This window comes from Corylus avellana, chromosome 1 (assembly GCF_965113065.1).
Source record: "Corylus avellana chromosome 1, dhCorAvel1.hap1.2, whole genome shotgun sequence".
Classification (NCBI taxonomy): domain Eukaryota; kingdom Viridiplantae; phylum Streptophyta; class Magnoliopsida; order Fagales; family Betulaceae; genus Corylus; species Corylus avellana.
Window position 1 is genome coordinate 35822686 of NC_142490.1, and position 25919 is coordinate 35848604.

At 35.3% G+C, this 25919-nt stretch overlaps 1 protein-coding gene and 2 pseudogenes across 8 annotated transcripts; 1 reads left to right on the top strand and 2 right to left on the bottom strand.

Annotated features, from left to right (window-relative positions):
- The first annotated feature begins 7306 nt into the window (after nt 1–7306).
- LOC132171809 (uncharacterized) lies at nt 7307–11524 on the top strand. 8 transcript variants are annotated; one of them, XM_088510526.1, is made up of 6 exons: nt 7307–8263; nt 9471–9699; nt 9798–10027; nt 10480–10723; nt 11166–11196; nt 11301–11523. In XM_088510526.1, exons 1-3 carry the CDS (start codon nt 7545–7547, stop codon nt 9807–9809), a joined length of 960 nt encoding a protein of 319 aa, XP_088366652.1. In that variant the 5' UTR covers nt 7307–7544; the 3' UTR covers nt 9810–10027; nt 10480–10723; nt 11166–11196; nt 11301–11523. The 8 variants fall into 8 exon arrangements, with proteins under 8 accessions (XP_088366652.1, XP_088366654.1, XP_088366646.1 ...); XM_088510528.1 differs by lacking the exon at nt 10480–10723 and having other exon boundaries at nt 11301–11524; XM_088510520.1 differs by having other exon boundaries at nt 11166–11523.
- Nucleotides 11525–14724: 3200 nt separating this feature from the next.
- Nucleotides 14725–18568, bottom strand: LOC148589762 (uncharacterized; annotated as a pseudogene).
- A 132-nt stretch (nt 18569–18700) lies between these two features.
- Nucleotides 18701–24703, bottom strand: LOC148589763 (uncharacterized; annotated as a pseudogene).
- Between the last annotated feature and the right edge of the window lie 1216 nt (nt 24704–25919).

The window sequence follows — 25919 nt, forward strand, 5'->3', positions numbered from 1 at the left end:
ACCAAAATTATATATATACATATTAATTTTGAGAATTCTTTAACCAAATACATGTCTTTTTTTTTGGCTCTAAAGAGAAACCAGCTGATCAACTTTTGAAGTGCAATACATTTTGGTCATTATAGGACTATTTGCTTAATATATAATTAATTATTTTTTTATAAGTAATTATAATTAATTATTCATATTACTCGAGGAAGAAACGTAATACATAAGACTTCTAATAAAGTAAAATATTTTATTTTTTCAGGAAATAAACATGTAATGAAACCACACGCTTTGTCTTCTAAAGAAAACTATTTTAAAAGCTTTCGGCTAAAAACTATCTTTTAGTTTTCTGAACAATAAGCATCTTTTTAAAAGTGAAAAAAAGAAAAGAAAAAAACCTTTTGGAAGGAAAATTCTTTCTGGTTGTCTTAATAAGATTTAACGTTTTTAATACGTGACATTTTTCAAGTGTTTTGATGCTAAGAAACGACCTAACTTTTGTAATTTAAGAATCAACAATTTATTTGAAATTGTAGAAAATCCTAATCACAAATTTCCATGGTAGAATTGTTGTTAAGCGGCAACAATAGGCAAGAAAATAATTGAAAGTAACTTGTATTAAACGGCAACCTAAAGAATTAATCCTCTTTGTCTAACAAATTAACAACGACAGACAAGGTAGTTCATACTTCATTAATATGTGGGATTGCATGTCCTCAATACTCACAACAATAACAAAAAATGCATGCCCCCATCGGTGATAGTAACTTTATCTTCTAAAAAGGGCATTTCAGTAACTTTATCTCAACAAAACAACGTCGTTTTAACTTTTCCATCCATTTTAACGGTGTTGCCTAACGGAGTGGCCAAATTGCAAAATGTTGGTAGTTTGGAGAGCTACTTTATCACATTTTGAACATTAGGGGACTAAATTACAAATAACTGGTAGTTTGAGGGGTCATTTTATATTTTTTCCTTTTTTTTTTTTTTTTTTTTTTTTAAAAAAAAAAAAAATATATTAGGGAGTAAAATATCTTGCAATTATGTAAAGGAAAGGAGGTGCATGTGATTGCTGAAGCATCGTCAATTCCTCTCCCTTAATTACTTGGATGAATGAAATCTAAACTAAGCTTAAAAGAAAGCCTACTCTACCTGCATGCCTAATACTCAAAGGAGATCCTCCCATGGGTGAAAAGGGGTCTATACATAGCAACTCATCAAGATAAAATAAATTAAATCTAGATATTTTGTGAAGGCGGATTGATATAAATCTTAGGTATAATTTATTCTTAAGCCGTATGCGACATTTAAGAATTGCAACATATCATTACGCTTTGTAACCAACATCTACAATGACCCACTCTATCGATACTAATTTGATGGTAGGATTTTCTATTTTCGCGGTTCTTTTCATCTACCAGTATTCAATGAGTTAATGTTATATTCATACATAGTACCATATTTTAATCCGTCCTATATGTTGTACCCCGTGACTCGGCCACAAAGCCGTAACGCATTCAATTTCATAAATTAAACCTTGGTAGGCAATAAGGAAGGTGTTGAAATATCGTCCTTTTTTAACTAACCCTACGACTTTTAAATCTGGTGATGATTTTTTTTTTTTTTTTTTTTTTTTTTTTTTTTTAAAAAAAAGAATGTATTAGGTGATGACATAAGAATGATGAACCTTACATTGCAATGCATTTTGGAATGTCAAAAGTTCACATGCACAATTAAGCTCCTGATTTCTCGTTAAATCTTTTTGTGTGATATGACACTTATGAAGTTTTATTTTGGAGTGTTGAATTGGATATTATTGTCCTCTATAATTCATAGGTTATTTTACAATGGGTATAAATTTCTTACAAACTGGGTTGAAGGAATTTCTTGAACTAGTATCTAAAAATGTCATGTAGTCCTTGAGCATATGAGAAGAACTTGTAATTTTTTTTTAGTTAATGCTATTAAAAAGCATGTGAATTTTTTTTTCTGAAATTGATGCTTAATTAGCTTTAAAACATTTTTGAGATTTCATTTCATTTTTGAACTAGTATAACCACAAAAATTTAATTTCATTTTTGAACTAAGAAATCAAGGTTGATGCTTAATTAGCCTTAAAACACATCAAATAGAGCGCCGCCTACAATTCTGCTAGGGTTTCTTCTCCTAGTAGAGAGCGCCACCTAGAGGGGGAGAACTTTTGTTCTCCCCCGCCTCCCCTCTTCCTCCCTGGTTTTTCTTCCCCTTCCCTCCCCCTCTTTTTCCCCTTTGCTTGTCTTTGTTTTCTACTTATTTGTTTGGTTTTGGCACACTTTGTGGGTTCCGTTCTTGGGGGATTCACTCAAACTACCCCTAGTTTTTTGAGTGCGCCACTGATCTCCTCTGCGCCGCTTTTTCGTCCACCGTCTACTGCCGGGTCTGTTATCGCGCCCCCCACTGTGTTTCACTGGCCCTATTCATTTCCAACACCAGCTTCAATTTCCAACAAGCACGCGATCAGCCTTTCTTCTGGCCATCGTCATTCGCCTAGTGTGCTCCAGTTTTTTGGCTTTCTGGTTTTTTTGCTTTCATTTTCCCTGCATTTTTTCGTTTATGTTGTTTTTTCCCCTGTTATTTGTTCCTTATTTTATATTTCCTGTTGTTTTGTTGCTTGTCATAAGGCTATGTTCTCTTGTTGATTCGTGAGGTATTTGTTTATGGTCCAAACCTTTGAGTTGTGGATGAGATCTATATTCTAGCTTTCGGGTCGATGAAGAAGAGTTTCGGCATGACGGTTTTCTACTCCTAGGTAAAGGAATAAGAGCTACCTATGCATTGGAATGAGTCTGTCTGGAGCAGATCTGTTGTTATATCTGAAGATTAGTCATGGGTTTGCGGATTTTGTTTGAGATCGGGATGGTTGTATCTTTGACGTCATCTTCAACGTTTTGTAACCTCGTAGCTTCGGCTATGGTTGCTTCAGAGCTTTTTGCTCTATATTGTAAGAGCTTTATGCTCGTATTATCTTTGAATGAATGTGACTGGAATGTTTTCCTCTTCAAAAAAAAAAAAAAAAAAAAAAAAAAAATTTGTTCTTATAGCTATATACAATTGTACATGTTAACCATATGTGACTATATGTTTGTTACGGGTCTATGATCCGGTAATAGCATATTAGAATTATTATTAAATAAGGTAATGATATATTATTATCCTTATTAGGAAAATACGAGACTTGCTCATAAAGCAATATCTCTAGTAGGAAATATGGGCTTTGTCTCCTATTAGAATTATATTTTCTATTTACGTGTATTTCTATTTTTGCCATGTAATAATCTATATAAACCTAAAAGTGATCAATAAAAAATATGAGAACTTTAATATTCATCTCTAGTAGTTGTTTTATGAGGTCTAGGGTTCCTCGAATTACCCAAAAATTGGGAGGCCTAGGATTCCTCGAATTATCCTACCAAAATCTATCGCTCTTATTGATTATTCATCCCTCGTTACGGGCCACCAAACAGCCAATTGTTTCTGGTGGAATGCTTAAAATAGTTCAAAATGACAAAACACCACAAACTTTGTTGCAGTTTTAGATCATACCTCTTGTTTGGTAACAATGTTTATATATTGGTACAATAATCTATGGATATGGCCAGTAATTCTCAAATGATTTACTATTTTTGGCCAACTTATTTCAGAATACCAATGTATGCTGCTTCTTTGTCATAAGTAATTTCAGAATGGCTTTTTCCTATTCCTCCTCTTTAATTGCCTTCTTGCTGCAAAGTCTCAATCTATTATACCGTCCTCATTGATTTTGTGATTTTCTATTCTAATGGTTCTTAGTCCTTAATGATTCTCTAATCGTGATGTTTTTAAGAGTTGTGTTACTAAATTAGTTCTCTTGTGCCTTGCTTTTTGCAGAGTGCTAACCCCAGTTGAGATTGATGATTATTTAGCTGAAGTGGAGTAGTTTGCTGGCTGCTATTGCCAGACAGCCATGAAGAGATATTTTTAACCAAATTTGTGTTGGATTGTAGGAGGGGTGATCAATTTGATGTAAACTAATTTGTTTTGAATTGATAGGATTAAGTTACTTCCTAGAATTGAATTGGAGCAGCAAACTTAGACTGTTGTTGTCCTTTGTTTTGAATGCCAAAACTTAATTTAAAAAATGGCTTTTCCATGCAGTCCCAAAAACAAAAATAGAAATGGAAAAAGAGAAAGATCTGTGTTTGAGTTTGTCCCCTTCCAGTTTCTTAGTACTAAAATTATTCAAGCTAATTCAATGTTGGTAGCTTCTTTTGAGTTTATTGGCCCCAGTAGCCAAATCACAGCTAAGTTTTTTTTTTTTATTTATGTTAATTTTGATTAAGATGGGTAAAAGCTAAAATTTTAAAAGAGAAATAAAATTGTTTTTTCATCTCCTACTCCGAATTCCTCCTTTTGGCTATTCAGTGGCCAAAGCAAAGCATCATTTATCATTATCATATAGTTGGAACTCAACATCCTTTATTGCATGCTTTCTAATGAAGTTATGAAGAGCCATAGATGCCACCACGATTTTCACTTGTTTATCATAAGAAAAATTCGGCATGCAATGTAATAACTTCCACTTATTTTTCCAAACTCCTAATGTTCTTTCAATAGTGCATCTAAGTGATGAATGTGCATGATTAAAAATCTCATGCATACCCCTCGGTTAGCTTCCGCGACAAAAGTCTGGTAGATGATACTGTTCCCCTTTTTATGGCCCCATGTATCTCTTCATGTGAGGATATCTTGCGTCTACCAAGTAATATTTTCCTTCAAAAAATATACGAATAAGTTGAATAACGGTCATAAAAAAATATTGAAAAGTATATTTTTTTCATGTATAATTCATAATTGTTATTTTTATTAAATACAAACTTCTAGGTGGGTGTGGAAATCGTAATTCTTCCTTTCGAATAGCGTCCAAAAAAATACGTGTATCATGTGTAGTACCTTCCCATCCTGCCCAAACAAATGTGAAACACATATGAAAATCACAAACAGCCATAACATTTTGAGTACCTTTTCGACCAATATATGGTATTTGTTTTGATGGAGAAATTTTAACTGGTACATGGGTTCCATTAATGGTTCTAATACAATCTTTGAAGTATGGCCAATACCGCCCATCATCACGAATTTTACTTGGAACATCCCTAAACTCCCTATCAATAGGATTAATAATGTCAATCACAATTTTTGAAACGGCCATTAAAACACTAGTAAAATGTCTACTAATTGTTTCTCCTGAATGTTGAAACCTTTCTTGCTCTATTCTATTCCCAAACCCATGGCCTAAAGTATTCAAAAATATAGCCACAAACTCTTCAACAGTTAATTTCCTAGTACTTCTTAAATGATATATTTCCTTCAACTCTTTACACAAGTAAATGAATACGTGCATTTTCATTCTGAAATTTTGTTTGCACCTATCAAGATTACCTTGTAAAATCTTCATAACCCACTTATAACTTGTTTGAGAAGAAGTCCTACAAGGTTCCTTTGCAATATATGGCATATAATGGTTCTTAACAAATTCTATTGCTGCAGCTGCTAGAATAAAAATCATTTACATTTTCATTTTCATTTTCATTTTCCTCTTCACTATAATCACTATCACTTATATTATCTTGAGTGTTATAATCACTATTGTAAGGAAAAAAAAGAAAAGAAATAAACACAAAATAAATATATAAGCACCCATAAAAATAAGAAAAAGAGATTAAAAAAAAAAAAAAAAAACGTTCAAATAAATCCTTATAGCTTTTCAAATAGTTCATAACAAAATAACATTAAAAAATAACAACATTATTCCATGCTACGACGATTAATTTTTCTATTTTCCATTCGCTTGATAAAGTCAATCTGCAACCATGGCTCTTTAATAGTAACAAAACATCTCTCTATGTGATCTCTTAAGAAATATCTCTGTTGCAAACTTAAGGATGTCAATGTCATTTTCTCTTTCAGCAATCCCCCAAACAACATCCATAACCTCTTCAATATTACATCCACGTTTATCGTAGCTTTTAGATGTCACTGTATTCTTACTTTCTATTACATCACAAATACGACTCAAATGTTAACTAACGATTTGAATTCATTTCTTTCTATTCCTGCAACAGGAATAACATTAAATAGTTCACGTAAACTAATTATTTCACTCCCATCATAAGCTTTATATATATATAATGAGCATGTTGTACACACGAGCCCATGTGGGGGCTTTCCCACTGCACACTCAAACCCATGTGGGATAAATATGAAGCAAAGTGGGGTGGGGTTTTTTTTTTATTTTTTTTACTTTTTATTTTTTTATTTTTTAAATATTGCACGTAGCGTGCTGCAGTGGTGGATAATTCATATTGTTTTTTTGGGCAGAAGAACCCACATGGGGGCTTTCCCACTCCACGCTCAAACCCATCTTCTATCACTGTCTCACTCTCAAACCCATCTTCTATCACGATGCCCAAAACCATCTAGGCAGGTGAGTTATCTCTCCTTTATCTTCTTCCCTTTGATCTATTCTCTACACTATTCGATGTTCATCTATATTTTTTCTATATGTCTTATGTAATAAATGTCAAGATATGTGTTTTATTGAAAAAAAAAAAAGAGATGAGCAAAAGCAAAATTAAACGGAGCTATAGCTCAACTGCCTGGATCTCCCTCACTCTGGAGCAGCTCCAGCTGCGGCAACGAGAAGGATTTATCAAAGGGTGGGAAGAGATGCTTATATATGGATTTGGTTGGCATTTTGTGAAATTTGTAAGGGTATATTTGTCTGTGCATATATTTCATTAATCACAAAATTGTGGCGCGCCTTTCTTCTAATCGTCCGCTTGAGCAGAAGCTTCATTACCTAGCTTACACTCAAACGTGGGTTTGAACGTTTGAAACTTCAAAAGTCCTTTCACAACCATTTTACCAAACGACCGTATTTTGGCTGAAACGAGCTTTTGATGCTCCCTTTCACAACCATTTTACCAAACAACCGTATTTTGGCTGAAACGAGCTTTTGATGCTTCATACGTGCGTTTTGGGTCGGCGGCTCTTAGACAGAAGAAAAGTTGGCAAATTAAATTATCATACACTTCAATCAACAAGGAAGAGAAAAAGGCTGATTTCAAGTGCACAAAATGGTGTATCATGTTTTTTAATTTTTTAATTTTATTTTATAGATGGGCCTAGAACTCAAACTAACCCAGCCCATAAGTTCTGCACCTACCCAGACAGCCCATACCCAGAAGAAAACTCTATATATATTGCAAACCCTATTTTCCCCTACGGCTACTCTTTTCAATACTTTTGCAATCCTCTCACGATTGCGTTTCTCTTGAGTGTTCTGTCGCTCTCAAATCGATTTTCGCTCCCCAGTTGTTGCCATCGTATTTTCGCTAATTTGGTTTGCCCTACTGTCAAGCGGCAACAGCTCCGCGGAATCCCACCCATCGAAGATCTGCCATCCTCTTGCAAACCCTATTTTCTGCCATCCTCTTGCCATCGTCTCACGATTTTCGCTCCAATTGCAAACCCTAATAATGCCGTCAAGCGGCAGCTCCTACGGTTTCAGCTTTAGAGTGTGGGATTTTCGAAGAATCGAAGATCTCTCCGACTCGCGCCCACACGCGCCGGATGAGGTTCCCATCCAATTTCGCGCGACTGAGGTCCTTAAAATAAAGAAATCCATCATCGGCAATGACGATCGTCAGGTGTCCGTCGCACAAGCGCGATCTCGCACGCGATCAAAAACCTTCTGGGTCCCCAAACGCGTGGCTCTGTTGTGCGATGGTGGCGCGCGCATGCTATCCTTGCTTTCGGACGTGGGTGCCCCCGCAGAGCATCAGGAAGCGGTAGCGCGAGATATCTCATCGGCCGCCGCGGCTCGATCTGTCGGGATGGGAACGTCGCCGATCGCGGTAACCTTTCAACACACCACGCTTGTGGTTGTGGATGATGTGAATGATGATGATGAAGAGTACGATGAGATGGATATGGGTTTGAGGGAGTCCATGGCGGTAGATGTGGCGAGGCCCATCCCGGCCACTCGATCTGCGATTGAGGGATTGAAGAAGGTAACCTTTGAAGAAGATGGGCTTCGGTCGATCGGAGAATGCATAATTTGCACAGAGGAATTTGAGGGTGGGCTCGAACTCACGCGGCTGCCGTGCTCCCATGTCTATCATGGAGATTGCATTGTCAAGTGGCTGGAGAAGAGTCATCGCTGTCCCCTCTGCCGCTACCCATTGCCCTATGTTCGGTGAGATGGGGAAGGATTTTAATTTCTTGCTCAGGTTTTGTTTTGTTTTGTTTTGTTTTTTTTTTTTTTTTTTTTTTTCTTATCTAGGGTTTCATTTTTTATTAATTTTTTTTTTATACGGATATAATTTTTTTTCCTCTCAATTTTTTGTTTGTTTATTAGGGTTTCGTCTTCTTTTTTGTTCTTTTTAATGATTAGTTGTTATTAGTTCTTTGTAAACCACAATTTTGATGTTGGATTCAAAGTGAGTCCCAAATTATTTGAACAATCTAATAAAATCGTACAGTTTTCCAGAAAGTTCAAGATTTTGTGTTTGTTGCAATTTGCTGTTGAGTCTTATTATTGTTTGTCTTTGTATAATATAACATGTACTTCCATGCATTCATAAGTCTAATCCTCACTGTGTCTATGCATTTCAACGGGTCTGTGTTTGTATCGTGTTCTTGATTTTCTGTTCTCAATTTTATGTTGATTCTTTCTGGGCAGTTTTCTTGTTGAATTGATATGTTAGTCTTGCTCTGTTTTTTGGTTTTTATGGCATTCGCATCAATTCGGAGATGTGTTTTTGCGAAATAGTACACAACATAAGCAAGAAAGAGTTTCTCCAGACACATGTGTTATAGTGGCTTTTATGCTTATCCATTTTGTGCTTGAAGTAACACACTCACACACTGTAAGGTACACAATGGATTTCATGTCAAGTTCACTTATTTTCTACACTGTTTTTGATCATTTTATAGCATTTTGATTGGTTTCAGGACATGGGTCCTTATAATTATCACAGAAACAAGTACACATGCAATGAAGTTTCAAGAATTTATCTTCATTGGTTGCCATACTTCAGTGTTTTTTTTTTTTTTTTTCCTTTGCATGTGATTTTAAAAGAATTGTAATTGAGTTCTCAAAACAATAAATAATCATACTTATCTAACTGCGGGTCTTATAATAGTTAAGACTTACGAATACAGACATAAGGAGCTTCCATTTATATGAATTATGGCTTGTATTGCCACATATTTGCCTTTTAGTTTGAAAGAGGTTTTAGAACCTCTTTTAATTCAGTTTGTGCACCAAAGACCATGCCTTGCATGGTTCTACTGTTGCCTTTTATGAGGTAATGGCTTTTGATGAAAAGTGTACATTGTGAGAACATGTTTGGGAGATTATATTTGTGAAATTTTAATTAACCATGAATGAACTTTTGTAGGTTGATTTTTGGTTGTCCATATAGCTATATATTCATAGATCCAAGAAGCTATAAGAGTAGTTTCAAATGCATAGCCAAGAATTCAAGTAGTGAGGCTGTTGCGAAAAGCAAACACGTAGCCAAGAATTCAAGTGTTGAGGCCTTTGCGAAAAGCAAACGTGAAGGTCTTTATATGACAAATGTGGCAAATGGACAGGCTTTAATCCCAAGAAGTTGTCTAGGCAACGATGTAATGCAAAACTTTACACTTATATTTATGTGCTTCAAAGTATTCAAGTATAAATTAGAAACAAGTATTCAAATATTTGATGCATCATCTTTTTACAGGTGGCTCTTTAAGAGGACGAGGATGGAAATATGGATCTGGTTTTGTTGATGAAATTTTTCCAGTACTGAGCCCCATTGCTCAGTAAATTTTGCAGTTTGCACAGAATAACCTGGATCCCAATAAACTCCAGGGTTCTCTCGACACTCTCCCAATCTCTCATACCACTTGGGAAGCTGTCATCAATGTAGTTCAACTTCATCTTGGTAAACAATATGATTCAATTGTGTTGGTGAGAATTTAGTACCTCTTTCTTATTTTATTTTGTTTTTCTAATTCCTGACACAAAGACCCAGAAAGAATTTATCTGTAGTTGATTTTTTTTGTTTCTATGGCTTTGGTTTTAGTTGAATTTTAAAAGGCTAAGTATTTGAATTCTTCAAACTGCTTATAGAATGGAGTTGATAATATTTCTTTCGCACCAATAACTTTGTCATTTTACTTGGTTTCTGTTAGCTCTCTAGACTAGCTCAACATTGTCAATCCTGGTATTTTCAATAAATCCACATTGGAATCTTCATGTTTTTCCGATTCAATATTTGTTCATAGGATCCTGTATAAAGCAAACTTAGCAATTGCATTTTCATAACTAAACTTAGCACACCCGCCCTTTTTCTTGCTATCTATACTTACATTTGACTTTAATTGACTTTTTTTACTGTAAAATTATGAACATATTACCAGATCTATGAATGGGTTTTGCACAAGACTACCTTCAAACCAAATGTTATCTGCTACAATTTGCTTATAGATGCTTACAGGAAGAAATCACCGTATAAGGATACAGAATCTGCATATTTAGAACTTATTGAAAGCTGGTGCATCCCTACTGAAGATACTTATGCCCTTCTTCTCAAGGCTTACTGCACATCTGTGCTGCTAGAGAAAGCCGTATTTGCTGAAATGCGAAAATTTGGCCTTCCCCCAAGTTAGTCTCTGTGTGAACTTATAGCTGTTTATATTTGGAGAAAATTTGTTGTAAATTTTCAACAACTTTGAGAATTCAATTATTGAGTTCATGATCTTTTTTTGTTTCTATCTATGCAGCCAGTATTCTTTTAGCATAATAACTACAACTATAAGAATGCTCTCAAAGGGGCAATATCCTTAAAATCTCAGAAATTCTTCAACTTATTTCAGAATAACAATGTATGCTGCTTCTTTGTCATGAGTAATTTCAGAGTGGCGACATAAGCTTCTTCCTATTCCTCTTTAATTGCCTGCTTTCTGCCAAAAATCTCAATCTATTATACTGTATACCCTCATTGACTTCTGATTTTCTAATGGTTCTTAGTCCTTAATGATTCTCTAGTCGTGACCTTTTTAAATTGTGTTGCTAAATTAATTCTCTTGTGCATTGCTTTTGGCAGAGGGAACTGGATTGAGAGGTATATTTGAGAGGTATTTTGTCCTTTCACTTTAAGGGGGCAAAAGTACATTTTAAAGATAACGAACTTGATATTTTCCGGTTTATATCAACTGGAGAATATCCTAATGTTTTGCAGAGTACTAATCCCACCTGAGATTGATGATTATTTACCTGAAGTGAAGTAGCTTGCTGGTTGCTATTGTCAGATAGCTTTGAAGAGAGATTATTTATCAAATTTATGTTGCATTTACTGATCAATTTGATGTACACTAATTTGTTGTGAATTGGTAGACCAATTTGATGTGCATCAATTGAATTGTGCATTTGCAAGCTTAATCATTTTCTTTGTATTAAGATAATTCTAGTTAATTCAATATTGATAATTTGATCTGAGTCCCTATGGTTTATACTAATTTTGATTGAGATGGGTAAGGGCTGAAGTTTAAAAGATGAGAACTATTTCTTCAGTGAACCAAAATGTTCAACTGAGTATATAATTATTCACTTCAGAATTGGATATATAATTCTGTTGTTGTTTTGAAGATACTTGGTATGGTTAATAATTTTTCAGCTGCGCACCTTCGCAGTAAAATCAAAATTTTATAGCATTGTCTTCTTTTCTATATTTTGAGAAAATGCTCTAGTGATCTTTGAGGTTCTCTTTTATCAAATTATTGTTTTAAGGTTTAAAATTTATCTAATGACTCATTGAGGATCGCACCGTTTTTAAATAATTCTCTCTATACCTCTTTTGTTAAATCTTTTATTGTGATGAGTGATACATGGCCATCAAGACTGTCATATCAAATAAAAAGGGAACACGCGTCCAAACAATCCAATCAACTAGCTTACATTAGAAACACACCACACTAGTTCGAATCTTCTTCCCCGCTCTTGTGCAGAAATGTCAAAAAAAAAAAGAAACACACCACACTATATTTAGCAGGTTCATATTTGCCATTTCATTGATAAGAACACAGTCTAAACGTCAAAAAAGTGATGTGTCAACTAAAATTATATATATACATTTTAATTTTGGGAATTCTTTAACAAAATACATGTCTTTTTTTTTTTTTTTGCTCTAAAGAGAAACCAGCTGATCAACTTTTGAAGTGCAATACATTTTGGTCATTATAGGACTATTTGCTTAATATATAATTAATTATTTTTTTATAAGTAATTATAATTAATTATTCATATTACTCGAGGATGAAACGTAATACATAAGACTTCTAATAAAGTAGAATATTTTATTTTTTCAGGAAATAAAGATGTAATGAAACCACACGCTTTGTTTTCTAAATAAAACTATTTTAAAAGCTTTCGGGTAAAAATTGTCTTTTGGTTTTCTAAACAATAAGCATCTTTTTAAAAGTGATAAAAAAAAAAAAAACCTTTTGAAAGGAAAATTCTTTCTGGTTGCCTTAATAAGATTTAAGGTTTTTAATACGTGACATTTTTCAAGTATTTTGATGCTAAGAAACTACCTAACTTTTGTAATTGAAGAATTTACAATTTATTTGAAATTGAAGAAAATCTTAATCACAAATTTCTTGGTAAAATTGTTGTTGTTGTTGTTGTTTATTTTTTATTTTTTATTTTTGAGATGTCCGCACAAGAAAGGGGAGGGAAATTCGAACTAGTGACTTCCGATTTATTAGGCGTGATTCCAACCGATTGAGTTACCTTTTGGACAGAGACTGAGAGAGGGGGGGACCGGGGTAGGCCATGGTCCCCTCCAAAATAAGGGAAAAAAAATTTATAAGTAAAAAAAAAAAAAGGTTAAAAAAGAAAAAGTTAAGTTAATTAAGTTTCAATTTTAGTCATTTGGCCCCCCTAAAAAAATAAAAATTTGACCATATTTTTAGATTTTTTGGCCATATCCAATAAAAACTTTTTGGCCATATTCTTAATTTTTTTGGGCCATACCCATTAAGTTTTTTTATTTTTTGCCCTTTTTTTTCAAATGTCTACTTTTTTTGCCTTTACTTTCAAATGCTCACTGTATTTTGCCCTTACGGCAGTCTTTAGTTCATAAAAAACAGCAAAAATAATTTTTTTAATTAAAAAAATTTTAAAGAACCGAAATTTTTTTTTGGCGGGCCTCCTTCCATAAAATTTCCTGGCTCTGTCCCTGCTCTTGGGGATGGTAGAATTGTTGTCATAGGCAAGAAAATAATTGAAAGTAACTTGCATTAACGGCAACCTAAAGAATTAATTCTCTTTGTCTAACAAATTAACAACGACAGACAAGGTATTTCATAATTCATTAATATGTGGGATTGCATGTCCTCAAAACTCACAACAACAAAAATTGCATGCCCCCATCGGTGATAGTAGCCTTTTTTTTTTTTTTTTAATATATTAGGGAGTAAAATATCTTACAATTATGTAAAGGAAAGGAGGTGCATGTGATTGCTGAAGCATCGTCAATTCCCCTCCCTTAATTACATGGATGAATGAAATCTAAACTAAGTTTTAAAGGAAGCCTACTCTACCTGCATGCCTAATACTCAAAGGAGATCCTCCCATGGGTGACAAGGGGTCTATATATAGCAACTCATTAAGATAAAAATAAATTAAATCTAGATATTTTGTGAAGGCGGATTGATATAAATCTTAGGTATAATTTATTCTTAAGCTGTATGCGACATTTAAGAATCGCAACATATCATTATGCTCTGTAACCAACATCTACAACAACCCACTCTATCGATATTAATTTGATGGTAGGACTTTATATTTTGGTGGTTCTTTTTATCTACCAGTATTCAATGAGTTAATGTTATATTCATACACAGTACCAAGATATTTTAATCCATCCTATAGGTTGCCCCCGTGACTCGGCCACAAAGCAGTAACGCATTCAATTTCATAAATTAAACCTTGGTAGGCAATAAGGAGGGTGTTGAAATATCGTCATTTTTTAACTAACCCTAAAACTTGGTTAAATCTGGTGATGATTTTTTTTTTTTTTTTTTTTTTTAAAAAGTATTAGGTGAAGACATAAGAATGATGAACCTTATGATGCAATGCATTTTGGAATGTCAAAAGTTCACATGCACAATTAAGCACTTGATTTCTCGTTAAATCTTTTTGTGTGATGACACTTATGAAGTTTTATTTTGGAGTGTCGAATTGGATATTACTGTCCTCTATAATTCATATGTTATTTTATAAAGGATATAAATTTCTTACAAACTGGGTTGAAGGAATTTTTTGAACTAGCATTTAAGAATGTCATGTATTCCTAGAGCATATGAGAAGAATATGCAAAAAAAATTTAGTTAATGCTATTAAAAAGCATATGAAATTTTTTTAGAGATTGATGCTTAAGTAGGCTCAAAACATTTTTTAGATTTTATTTCATTTTTGAACTAGCATAACCACAAAAATTTCATTTCATTTTTGAACTAAGAAATCAAGGTTGAAGCTTAATTAGCCTTAAAACACAGCAAATAAATTTGTTCTTATAGCTATATACAATTGTACGTGATAACCATACGTGACTAAATGTTGCCAAATGGGGAAGCAAGATCTAGAATCTTGTAAATTAATGATCAGGCTTCTTCTGAAGGTCCTTCTAGACGAAGGTAGTCGTACATGACTCCTTGAAAATAGTTTTCACTTTTTGCCTGTCTAAGATAGATTGTGTTGTTTCCTTCATGGAGTAGATTGCCTTTTACATCAATGCTGTAAAGCCAATACAACCCATGGATTCCCTGCCTCGCGATGGCGTTGTCCCTTCCAATATGTCCTGTTGAAAAGTGAGCAGGTCTAGCACGTGCATCGTTGAATCAAACCTTACAATCCAATCATCAAATCATAAGCAAAATATTAACAAAAAGAAAAAAAAAAAGTTATCTCATTTGATGGACTCTGTAAAGGTATTGGATCCAAAGCAATGACAAACCCACATGAAAGTAGGAACAAACCCAATCTGTTCAGGCAGTTGTTCAGACAGTTCAAAGGCCTGTTAGAGCAAGGAGAGCCTATTCCTCACTTTCACATGGATTGCCCTATATATTATAGTGCAGCAGGAAAACTTATTGTACCAGATCGGGATCGGTGTTTTGTACATGTATTACCGCATAATGGGCTAATGCCAAGGCCAACTGGAATGTATAATTTCTGTTCTTGGTCACATTAACAAGTTCCAATTTGATATGCCATGTTGCTGATTCACATGTCACATTATTTATATTCTTGTAAAGTATTATTAGAACTAAGAATTATGATAAAAGAAATAAAGAAGTTCGATTATTCAAGTCCTCACTCAATCGATACACAGTTCTTGTGGGTGGTGTCATGTATCCAAGGTTTACTCAACAAAAATACCTCTACCTTGAAGGATTTACATTTCATTATTATTATTTTTATTTTTATTTTTAAAAAGCATGTTAAGAAAGGTGAAATAAATATATATACATGTTAAGATGAGCAAAGCACCAATCTTTATGATAATCGCTAACATTTATATTGATCCCACAAACCATAATGCCTGAACCTACAAATATAAATTATTCAAAACTAAGCAATAAAATTTAATTAAGATTGCAGCAACAATTTGTGATGTTAGTGCATGTAACTAACTTTTCTAAGTGGTTGTATAGTCGGTTAGTGAGTGTTGGATATGGGTCTGGTACATAGAGCTCTGCAGCGGTGCGATTAGGGATGCCAATTTCCCATAGGGGTGGACCATGTCTCAGAGGCTCATACACAAGGGCTCCCAATTTGACTTCCAATCCTGCATTGGATGTCAATAAATCTATATCAATCACCAAGTTGCATGGAAAGCTAGTACACTTCTCTCTTGATTAAGTCAAATTAGTTAGTATTGGGTGTAAGATATTCTATGATAATATTTAAAGTATAATCTACATGCCACATGTGATATAATGATGCGACCCACCCAAATCAAGTAACTTTGTTTAGTAGACTATTATATATCCTACAACTTGATGATATGACAGTAAAAAACAGTTATTGGTTCAGCACTTGGAAAATGTTTGGGATTCTATGTATTTTACGACAATCTCTTTTCAATTTGATGTGACAACTCATATATTTTGCTTAACTATTTAATGAATTATGAACTATTAAGTCGGTTTGAAAAAATTTGTTACAAAAGCTATATTATCCTTAAAATTTTACTATAATATTATGGACTCATTTTCTCAAGGTAAAAAAAGGTTGACATGTCTCTTGGGTTATGATTTGGTCTTTAGGTAAACAATATATAACACATTCTCATTTATATGCTTACTTGGTTTAATAGTAATTTTGGTGTCATTTTCATAATCCCCAATAACACCATGGACCCATGCATAGAAATTATAGTCCCCGGGTCTAACTTTTTTAATCACGAAATGTCCCTAATCGTCAGCTTGGGTCCAGAATTGATACACCTAAAAGAAATAAACAAAGAAACAAAATTTATAGCTAATCAGCGTCTGATCAACATTCATAAATATAATTAATTGAAAGTGAAATTATGTAGGAGAAAAATACCTTGATTTCTCTTTACCACGACTGCCAAACCAACATAAGCAGATCACCCCCAAATTAAACTCTTACTGATATACTTGATAAAGCAAGATAATTAAAATCATTTATATATAAAAAGGATTCAGCTCATGTTTGATTTTAGCTTGAATTCAAATTATTTGTATTGGAACACATGTTTATTGTGTTTTGTTACAAGACACGTGACCCTTTTATTTTGAACAAGTGTTTCAATTCTAACGAATCTAAATTTAACTAGAACTGAATCCGAACTTAACCCGTCTAAAAAAAATTATGTGAAAGTAGAGAAGGGACATACTGGTCACTAACTAGCAGTTGACACGCAATAGTTCCATTTGATCAACAGAAGGGAAATCTCTTGACTCATTGAAATTATATGGCCAGCTATCAACCTCACACAACATCTAGATAAAAATCAATTGTGAGTCAATTCAAAATTTAGTTCAGATTTAGAGAAAAGAGTACCTCAATTTAAACATACCTTCTCCTTAACATCTACCCAAAGCTTTTGATAATCATTTTGATGAGAAATCAAGTTCATATAAACAAATATAGGTCCAAAGACCTTTTTCCATGACTCTCCATCTTTGAATTTAATCTCAAGGTCCATTCCTGAATAGTGTGCGCTCATAAACACCTGAATATGAATAGCTGAATTAGAAAGTTGACTATTCTATTAATTATAAAAGAAAAAAAAAATTATGAATGCCTAACTGTTTTTACTACGAATAGAGTTTATGCTTAATTTTGAATGTTGTTAGGAGTATTACAATATTTAACATAAGTCCACTATAAATTGACATGACAATCTACATGATATTTAGTTATTTACTATGTCAGTTACTCAACAATTAAATGTGTCTATTAAATTTTAGTACTTAATTTTTTTTATTCATATTATGTCACATGATACTCATGAAATGTGATGTGAATTTGTTTAGAAATTATACTAAAATTTGTAGTCAAGTGTTTTCCTTTTAAACATTATCCCACCATTTGTCATCTACACTTAATCATTTTAGAGAGTATTTGTTTAAAGAGTAATCTTATTTAGTAGATTATTACATGACTATCATATAACTTGACGATGTGATAGTGGAAATAAGTAATTGAATTAGCACTTATTATGCATATGGATAGGTGGACTTACACAGAGGGAAGTGGGGCCGACATGAGAGGTGAGTTCTTGCTTAACGAAACTCTTCACTGGGTGTTATGATCCAGAATCTAACGGGTGGGTCAAGGGATATCCACCCATGAACTTTGGTGTCTTTCACATCTGACTAGTACTGGTACTTGTCGTCCACCTCTCCTCCAAGTGTAGGATCGGTTGCATTTGTCAAAAGAATTGCCTATGGGTAGGATACAATATGAACTCCTGAGTATGAATAACCGAATTAGAAAGTTGACTATTCTATTAATTATAAAATAGTGTGTGCTCATAAACGTCCTTTTCCATGGGACGAAACATTCCATGTCCGAGTAAATAAAAGTTCTACTTGGTCCTTGTTCTCCGTTATAATCCTAAATTTTGTTCATGCTATTCTACAAATAATTCGTATACATATCTTATTAGCTAGGGAAAAATGTATATTTTTTTTTATGTAGATCTTACAAATTCATACGAGTAATTAATGTTTCCATTTATCTCACTCATTTAACTTAAAATACATTATATTATATCAGCTTAATTATAATCAAACTGAAGGCCCACATACTATTTATTAATTAGCCTCTCTCTCTCTCCCTCTCCTAACTCCGAAGTGTATTTCTCCCTCTCACTCTCGGTCTATCATTTCTGCAGCGTTTGATTCCTGGTAGATGATGGGTTTGGCGAGAAATGTGAATCTTCAAGAGGCTTTGCTTTGAGTCCTCCATTGCTGACGGGTGAGTTCTGTCAATAAGCCTTTAACTTCCATTTTTTTTTTTTTCTCCGCATATTCTATCTGTCCTTTTGCCTGCTGCGCATTTGGTACGTTTTGCTTTCTGGGTTTAAAATTTCTACTCTCTTTATTCACAGTATTGGACCATTCGGTCTTCCATTATATTTCTGCATGAAAAGTTTATGTTTTCCTATCTGGTCTGCATTCGTGTTATTAAATTTTCATTTTTTTCCTTTTTACAAATTTTATGTCCTATTTGAGATGCTGATTATTGTATGTTTTACTTCATTTGGGTCCTTATTTTCTTTAACTTCTTAGATTTTACATTGGATTAAGTTTTTATTAGTCCGTATTTGTTTTTGCAGATTTTTTTAGGCTTTTTTTTTTTTTTTTGTGTGGATTAAATGGATTTGTTCGTTTTAGTTCTATTGTGCTTGTCCATTTGTTTTATATTTGTTAATTTAGTTTAAGGCAAATAACAAAACAAAATAGAAAAACAAAAGTACAATCTTTTTTTTTTTTTTTCCCTAATTGAATAAGGAAAGGGATACAGTGGAAGATCTTTCCCATTTTTTATCTGGATGGAAGAGAGAATAGGAGATCCTGTGGGAATGCTTCCAAAAACAAGATGAGAATAGGTCCATTTACCTAAAGCATATGCCCGAAAATTGGCACTACGGGACACTTTCAAAATATTCCAACTTTGAAAGGAAGATAAAACCAAACGAACATCAGCTATACAATGAGCAAAGTTCCAAGAGGAAAATAAGGAAGGATTGGTTATAGCTAAAACCACTAGAAGAGCATCCCCTTCCAAGGCAAGTAAATTGCAACCCAGAGAAGAGACTAAACGGAAGCCAGCAAGGCTGCAAGAGCTTCACCTTGAAGGGCATTTGTACACAGGAGCTTCTGAGTGGCTGCACCAACAATATCACCCCTTTTATCACTAATCACGGCTGCTGCAACAGCAAAAGAGCCCTTCACTGCAACATCGAAGTTTCCTTACAACCAACCAGTAGCTGGCGGCATCCACAAGGCAGGAAGAGCAAGATCATTCCAAGCCACAAGATGATAATTGAAGCTGCAAGAAATTTGATGGATAACTTTAATGGGAGAGGGCTGCAGACCTTCATGAATTAAGAGGTTCCTGCACCTCCAAATATGATCCAACATGAGAACAACAAACAATTGAAATTTCCTAACATCAGACTTAGGAATACCAAAAGAATTCACAGGGGACAAAATAGCAAGAATCCAATCCGAAATAGGCATGGAGGAGTAAGCCGAAAAAGAGATAGGCCAAGGGGAAGATCTCCACAAAATTCTAGCCAAATCACACTCCAAGAAAACGTGAGATAAAGTCTACAAAGGCCCTTTACAGAAGAGGCAAAGCCAAGCATCTGGATCTTCACTAACCACAAACCTACCAATCTTAGCCTATAAGGAAGAATATCCCAGGCAACCTTCCAAAGCAAATGTTTCAACCTTGCTTGGACTTTTAACCCCCAAAGGGAAACCCAAGCTTCTATGGCAAGAGGAGGAAACCTGCCCCCCAAAGACAAGGAGAGATCATGAGCTGACTTCACTGAGAAATTCCTTGAAGGAGAGGGAGCCCAAACCCACTTATCAAAAGAAACACACAAATAGGCAAATGAATGCTAAGAATGTTTTCCACCGTAAGGGGATCAAAAAGATCCTGCAGCAAGGACAAGCTCCAAATTCTCCTAATAGGGCAAATAAGATCAGCAACTGCATAAGAAGGGAGCCCCACCAAGTTAACATTTGGAATAGGCTTAAAAGAAGGCATGAGAGGAATCCAAGGAGAATTCCAAATATCAACATTAAGACCAATAGAAATGGAAATACATTGCTCCACAACTTTTCTATTCTTTAACAACCCTTTCCAAAGCCAAGAAGCAAGAGCATTAGAAGGAGCATTCAAGAAGGAGACCCCATGCTACAAATACTTGGCTTTGAGAGAATCAACCCAAAGATGAGGCTGATTAGAAGCCATCTTCCAACCAATCCTAGCAAGAAGAGAATTATTAATAACTTCCATAGTCCGATTACCTAAACCACCCAAGGACTTCGGTTTACAAATATTATCCCAAGAAAGAAGAGATAAGCAATGCTTCTTGTCCTGCGAATATCCCACCAAAACTTCCTAATGCTGGAATTGATAGAAACACATAATGACTTAGGAAGAAGAAACAAGGACATAAGATAGGTTGGAATAGCATTAACCACAGATTTCACCAAGGTGGTTCTTGCAGCCTGAGATAAGAGCTTGGCTTTCCAACCTGAAATTCTAGCAAGAATTCTATCTTTGAGCTCAATAAAGGAATCCTTCTTCCTCCTATGCATTAAAAGCGGAATGCCTAAATACTTGACCCGAGAAGGTAGCCGGGCCAAGTGAAGAATCCTATTGACAGCATCTTTAGTGGTAGGGCTGCAATTTCTGCTAAAGAAAATAGCAGATTTGGACAAATTGATATGCTACCCTGACTAAGAAGAATAAGTGTTAAGACACTTTGAAATCACCCCAGCTTCACTTGCCTTAGCCCTAGAAAAAATAATATCATCAGCAAACAAAAGGTGAGTGATAGGAAGGCACATCCTTGCCATTTTGATACCCTGAAGAAGCCCCAAGTTTTCTTCTCTGACAATCAACCTAGACAAAATTTCAGAACCCAAAATAAACAAGAAAGGAGAGAGAGGATCTCCCTGCCTTAAACCACGAGAAGGTAAAAACTTGCCAAAAGGAGCACCATCAAGAAGAATAGAGAAAGATGAGGTGGTAATACAATGCCTAATCCATTGAATCCAAATAGGATGAAACCCCAAAAGCTTGAGGATTTTTAACAAAAACTCCCATTCCATAGAATCAAAGGCTTTCTCCATGTCAAGCTTCAAAGCCATTAAACCACCATTCCCCTTCTTTTGCTTCATGGTATGAAATAACTCATGAGCAATGGTATTACCATGAATAGACCCACCTTTAAGGAAAGCTGACTGAACAGGAGAAATGATCTTGTGCAAGATAGGTTTAAACCTATTAGAAAGAATCTTGGAGATAATCTTGTAATTGAAATTAGTAAGACTAATAGGCCTAAAATGATGCACCAAAGAAGGATTGTCAATCTTGGGGATAAGAGCTATATTGGTATGGTTGAACTCTTTAAGCAAAAAACCACCCCTAAAAAAAGATTGAACCGAATCCACTACACTAACTTTCACAATGGGCCAATAAGTCTTATAAAACAACCTTGTCATACCATCAGGACCAGGGGCCTTATTCAAACCCAAATCAGAAATAGCCAAGAAAATTTCACTCTCATTAGGAATTAAATAGAGGGCAACATTCTCCTCCTCAGTAACAACCTTGTCAACCAAACTATTAAGACTAGCATCTAAAATAGGCATAGTTGAAGAAAACATAGAACTAAAATGCTACACCAAGTAATTACCAATATTCTCCCTCCCCCCCAGCATAGAACCATCACTAGTCTTTAAGGAAGAGTTAGAGTTATACCTTCGCCTACAAACAGTAGAAGCATGAAAGAATTTTGTGTTGAGATCTGTGCAGGTAAGCCACAACTTTCTAGACTTCTGCTTCTAAAGAACTTCTTCCCTCAGAAGTTGCTCATGCAACTCATTCTGCAACTCTATCTCTCTTTCCGCATTCACAAAGGAGTGAGGACTAGATTGAATCGCATAGATATCAGACATCAGAGCTTTAATCCTGTGTTGAATACGCCTAAAATGATGCTGGTTCCAAAATTTCAAAGCACACTTCATGCTCTTCCACTTCCTACTCAAAGAGAAAGCATGAGAACCCTCCTCCTTAGCCAACCAAGCCTGCGCCACAACCGAGTGACTGGACTGATCCCTAGTCCAGAAGGCTTCAAAACGGAAAGGTTTAGGAATATTCTTATAACTACCAACAATGGAGATCAAAATGGGACAATGATCAGATTGAGTATCAAGGAAATGATGAACCAAAGAATTGGGGAAAAGATTGACCCAACTTTGATTAGCCAAACCTCTGTCAAGCCTCTCCTTGATATTCGCCCTACCAATCCTACAGTTGCTCCAAGTGAACTTGTTACCCACAAAGCCAAGATCCACCAGAGCATTGAGTGAACAAAATCAACAAAATTGCCATGAGAAGAAGAACCAAAATCACGGCCACCACTCTTCTCAGAAGAGGACAAAATGGAGTTAAAATCTCGAAACAACAACCAGGCACCTCAAAAGGAGTTCCACAAATTAGACAAAAAAGACCAAAATTCAATTCGTCTTGGACTGTTATGAGGAGTATACACATCAGAGAACAACCAAGGACTACTAGAAGGTTCATAAAAAACTAAACAAGAAATACAATTCTTGTTAATACGGACAGGTTCAATATCCACACCTTGCTTCCAAGCCATGTAGAGACCACCTTGAAGACCAGAAGGAGGAACTTCTAACCAAGCTGAGAAACCCAATCCAAACAAAGAAGGCTGAAAACGAGAAGACAACACTTTAGTCTTAGATAAAAACAGAAGATCAAGATGATGAGCTCTAATCAAAGCCTGAAGAGCTCGAATTGTAGGGCCTCGAGCCAACCCCCTACAATTCCATGCCAGAATTTTCATTGGTCTAGTGGGGGGAAATTAAAACCTTCAACCCTTGCTGTCTTGCATAACTCAGAACCACTCTGCACAATATCATCTTGACCATCATCATCTTCAATCATATTACTGGAATGCCGAAAATTGGTTTTTGGTTTTTTAGTGTGAAGGGCTTTGGTCTAAGGATGAAACCTTTTCCTAGAAGAAGGGCTGTTTGGAGGGCGGGGAGGTTTCAAGTTGGAAAAAGAAGGAGTTTCAATGGGGGACAGATTGGAGGAAAAGATAGGAGGTAACGAGGAGGTGGAAGGATTGTTTGAAACAAGAGGACACGTGGAAGGAAGGAAAAGGTTAGTTAGTAAAATAGTTGAGGTAGAACTAAATTGCTCAGAATCCAACTTGGAGTTAGGAGTAGCCAATAAAGAGCTAGAGGAACCAATTTCCAAGGAGGAATTGACAAAGGCAGGCCACGTATTTTTTGGGAAGTGAAGTTTAAGGGAGTTTAACTTCTCAATGTTGGTAAGCAATAAGGACGAGTTAATGTGGTGCAGCTGATTTTTGACAAATGAAGACTTTTCTATTAATGCAGGAGTAGTAACAGAGGGGCTCAAAGGGATGTGACTGTTACCTGGGGAGCTTGGGAAATATCTCGGAGAAATCGGCTGAGTTGAGTTGGAAGAACTCGACTGAGTTGAGTTAGGGAAGGACCTGTTATGAACTGAAACTATGGCAAGAGCATTAGAAATCTGACTCCTTGGCAGAATAAGCTGAACAACCCTGCTAGCTTTTGGAGAACTAGCCTTCAGCTTGTCACCATACCTCCCATGATCAAGGGGACGAGGTTCAACGATACATGCATAAGAAAGATGCCCTATTCTTCCATAAGTGTAACAGTAATCAGAGAGCCTTTCATACATATATTGGATCCATAGTAGAGCCTTTGGAGGCCTATGGTGAGTGAAGCCTGGAGTGAGGGGATTCAAAAGATTAATAACCACCCTAAACCGAAGAAAACCTTTCCTAGCAAGTTTGAGATTATCAAAAGTATCAACTTCCAATAGCTCTCCTAGACTTGCATCAATATTCCTTACATTTTCAACCGTCATCAGCTCTAACGGAAGATTGTGAATTTGCACCCAATAAGTAGCCTTGGTAAAATCCAAATCTTCAATAGCATCCTCATCAGACCACCTCTTAAGAGGAGCCCCTTTGATGTTCCACAGAGAGTAATCCAACGCTCTGTTAAGCTCATCTAAATTTTCAAACATAAAAACCATCATATTATCCCCTCTATCTTCAGAAACTAGGGACTTTAAAAATTTCCAGGTTTGCAAGATATTATTCTTGATAATAATTTTTTAGAGAGGTTGGGACGAGAGAATCTTTCCCACGAGAATGAAAAAAGGGGACGGACCAGGGTTGACAGTGGGAATGGTTCGGGTGGGTGGAGTATCAAACCAATCAAGAGCTGCAGTATGATTGATCAAATCTACTAAGTCAGGGATAGTATTCTCCATGACTAAGGTGGAGTAACAGGAAGCAAGAAGAGATATAATCAAGGAGAGAAAGGAAAAGAAGAGAACCTAGAAGGAAACCAGAGGTTCAGAGATACTCTACTAGAGAGAGCGGAAGTTAAATACCACTTGGTTTCCTAAACGGAAGGTGAATCTCCTAGCGTTTTAGAAAAGAAGGTAATGTAATCTTGCATTTGGAGACAAAACCAAATGCTTGAAGCTACAAAAGTACAATCTTGAACAGCTTGAAATGCAGTTTGGGCTTCACTAAAGGTAGCGGCAGACGAGAGACACGTGATGACAGCATGGATAATTTTACTGTTAGAGAATCTAATAACCACAACTGTAAAGGAGAGACCTCTCTCAATCACAATAGCAATGCACAACAGCAGGACAAATATTAAAGAGTACCAAAACAAAGCCAAAGACCGAGTCTCTACCCCAAGATAATTGATGAGTGCTAAATATTGTATATTTGAGCTCTTTAACTTGTATTTGTTAAGCTCTTAGCCTTGTTATTTTTTGATTTTTTTGATAGTTTTGGTGTTTTAGTGTTTTGCAAGTCATTGAGAGAAAACTGCAGTTTGAAGTTGGAAATTGCAAGGAAGTTGAAGTCCTCTGGAAGAGCGATTGAGCGCTCGAGCCCACGCAAGGCACGCTCGAGCGCACGCCTGCACCATGGAAGATCTGATGAAATCCTGATTGCGCTCGAGCGCACCTAAGGTGTGACCGAGTGCACCCAGGCTGACCTGACAGCGCCGAAACCCTGGTTTAGGTTATAAATAACGCATTTTTCTCTTGTAAAAGATGATGGGGGGCGTCGTTCTCTGACTATTGTCAAAATTTCACACTTTTCAAGCTCCTATTTTGCGTTCTTTTGTAAGTGTGATTAATTTTATGCTTTCAATTGAATTCATGATGTTGCGTTTAGTCATGAGAGGCTAAATCCTTCAACTAAGGTTGAAGATGAAGCTTCATCATTGACAAAATCATATATTCTTGTATTTTGTTCATACAATTCTGACTTTGAATAAGAATGTTGTAGTTTTCCATTCAATTGGTTGATTCATCTCTTTTAATTGAATGTTATGAACTTTTATGTGTTGGAGTTGGATATTTGATGTGTTTCATCCTTCGGATACATCAAATCATTTGATTGAAATCGGATATCCGTTGTGATTCGTTAACCAAACGGATACATAGGATGATTTAATTTCAA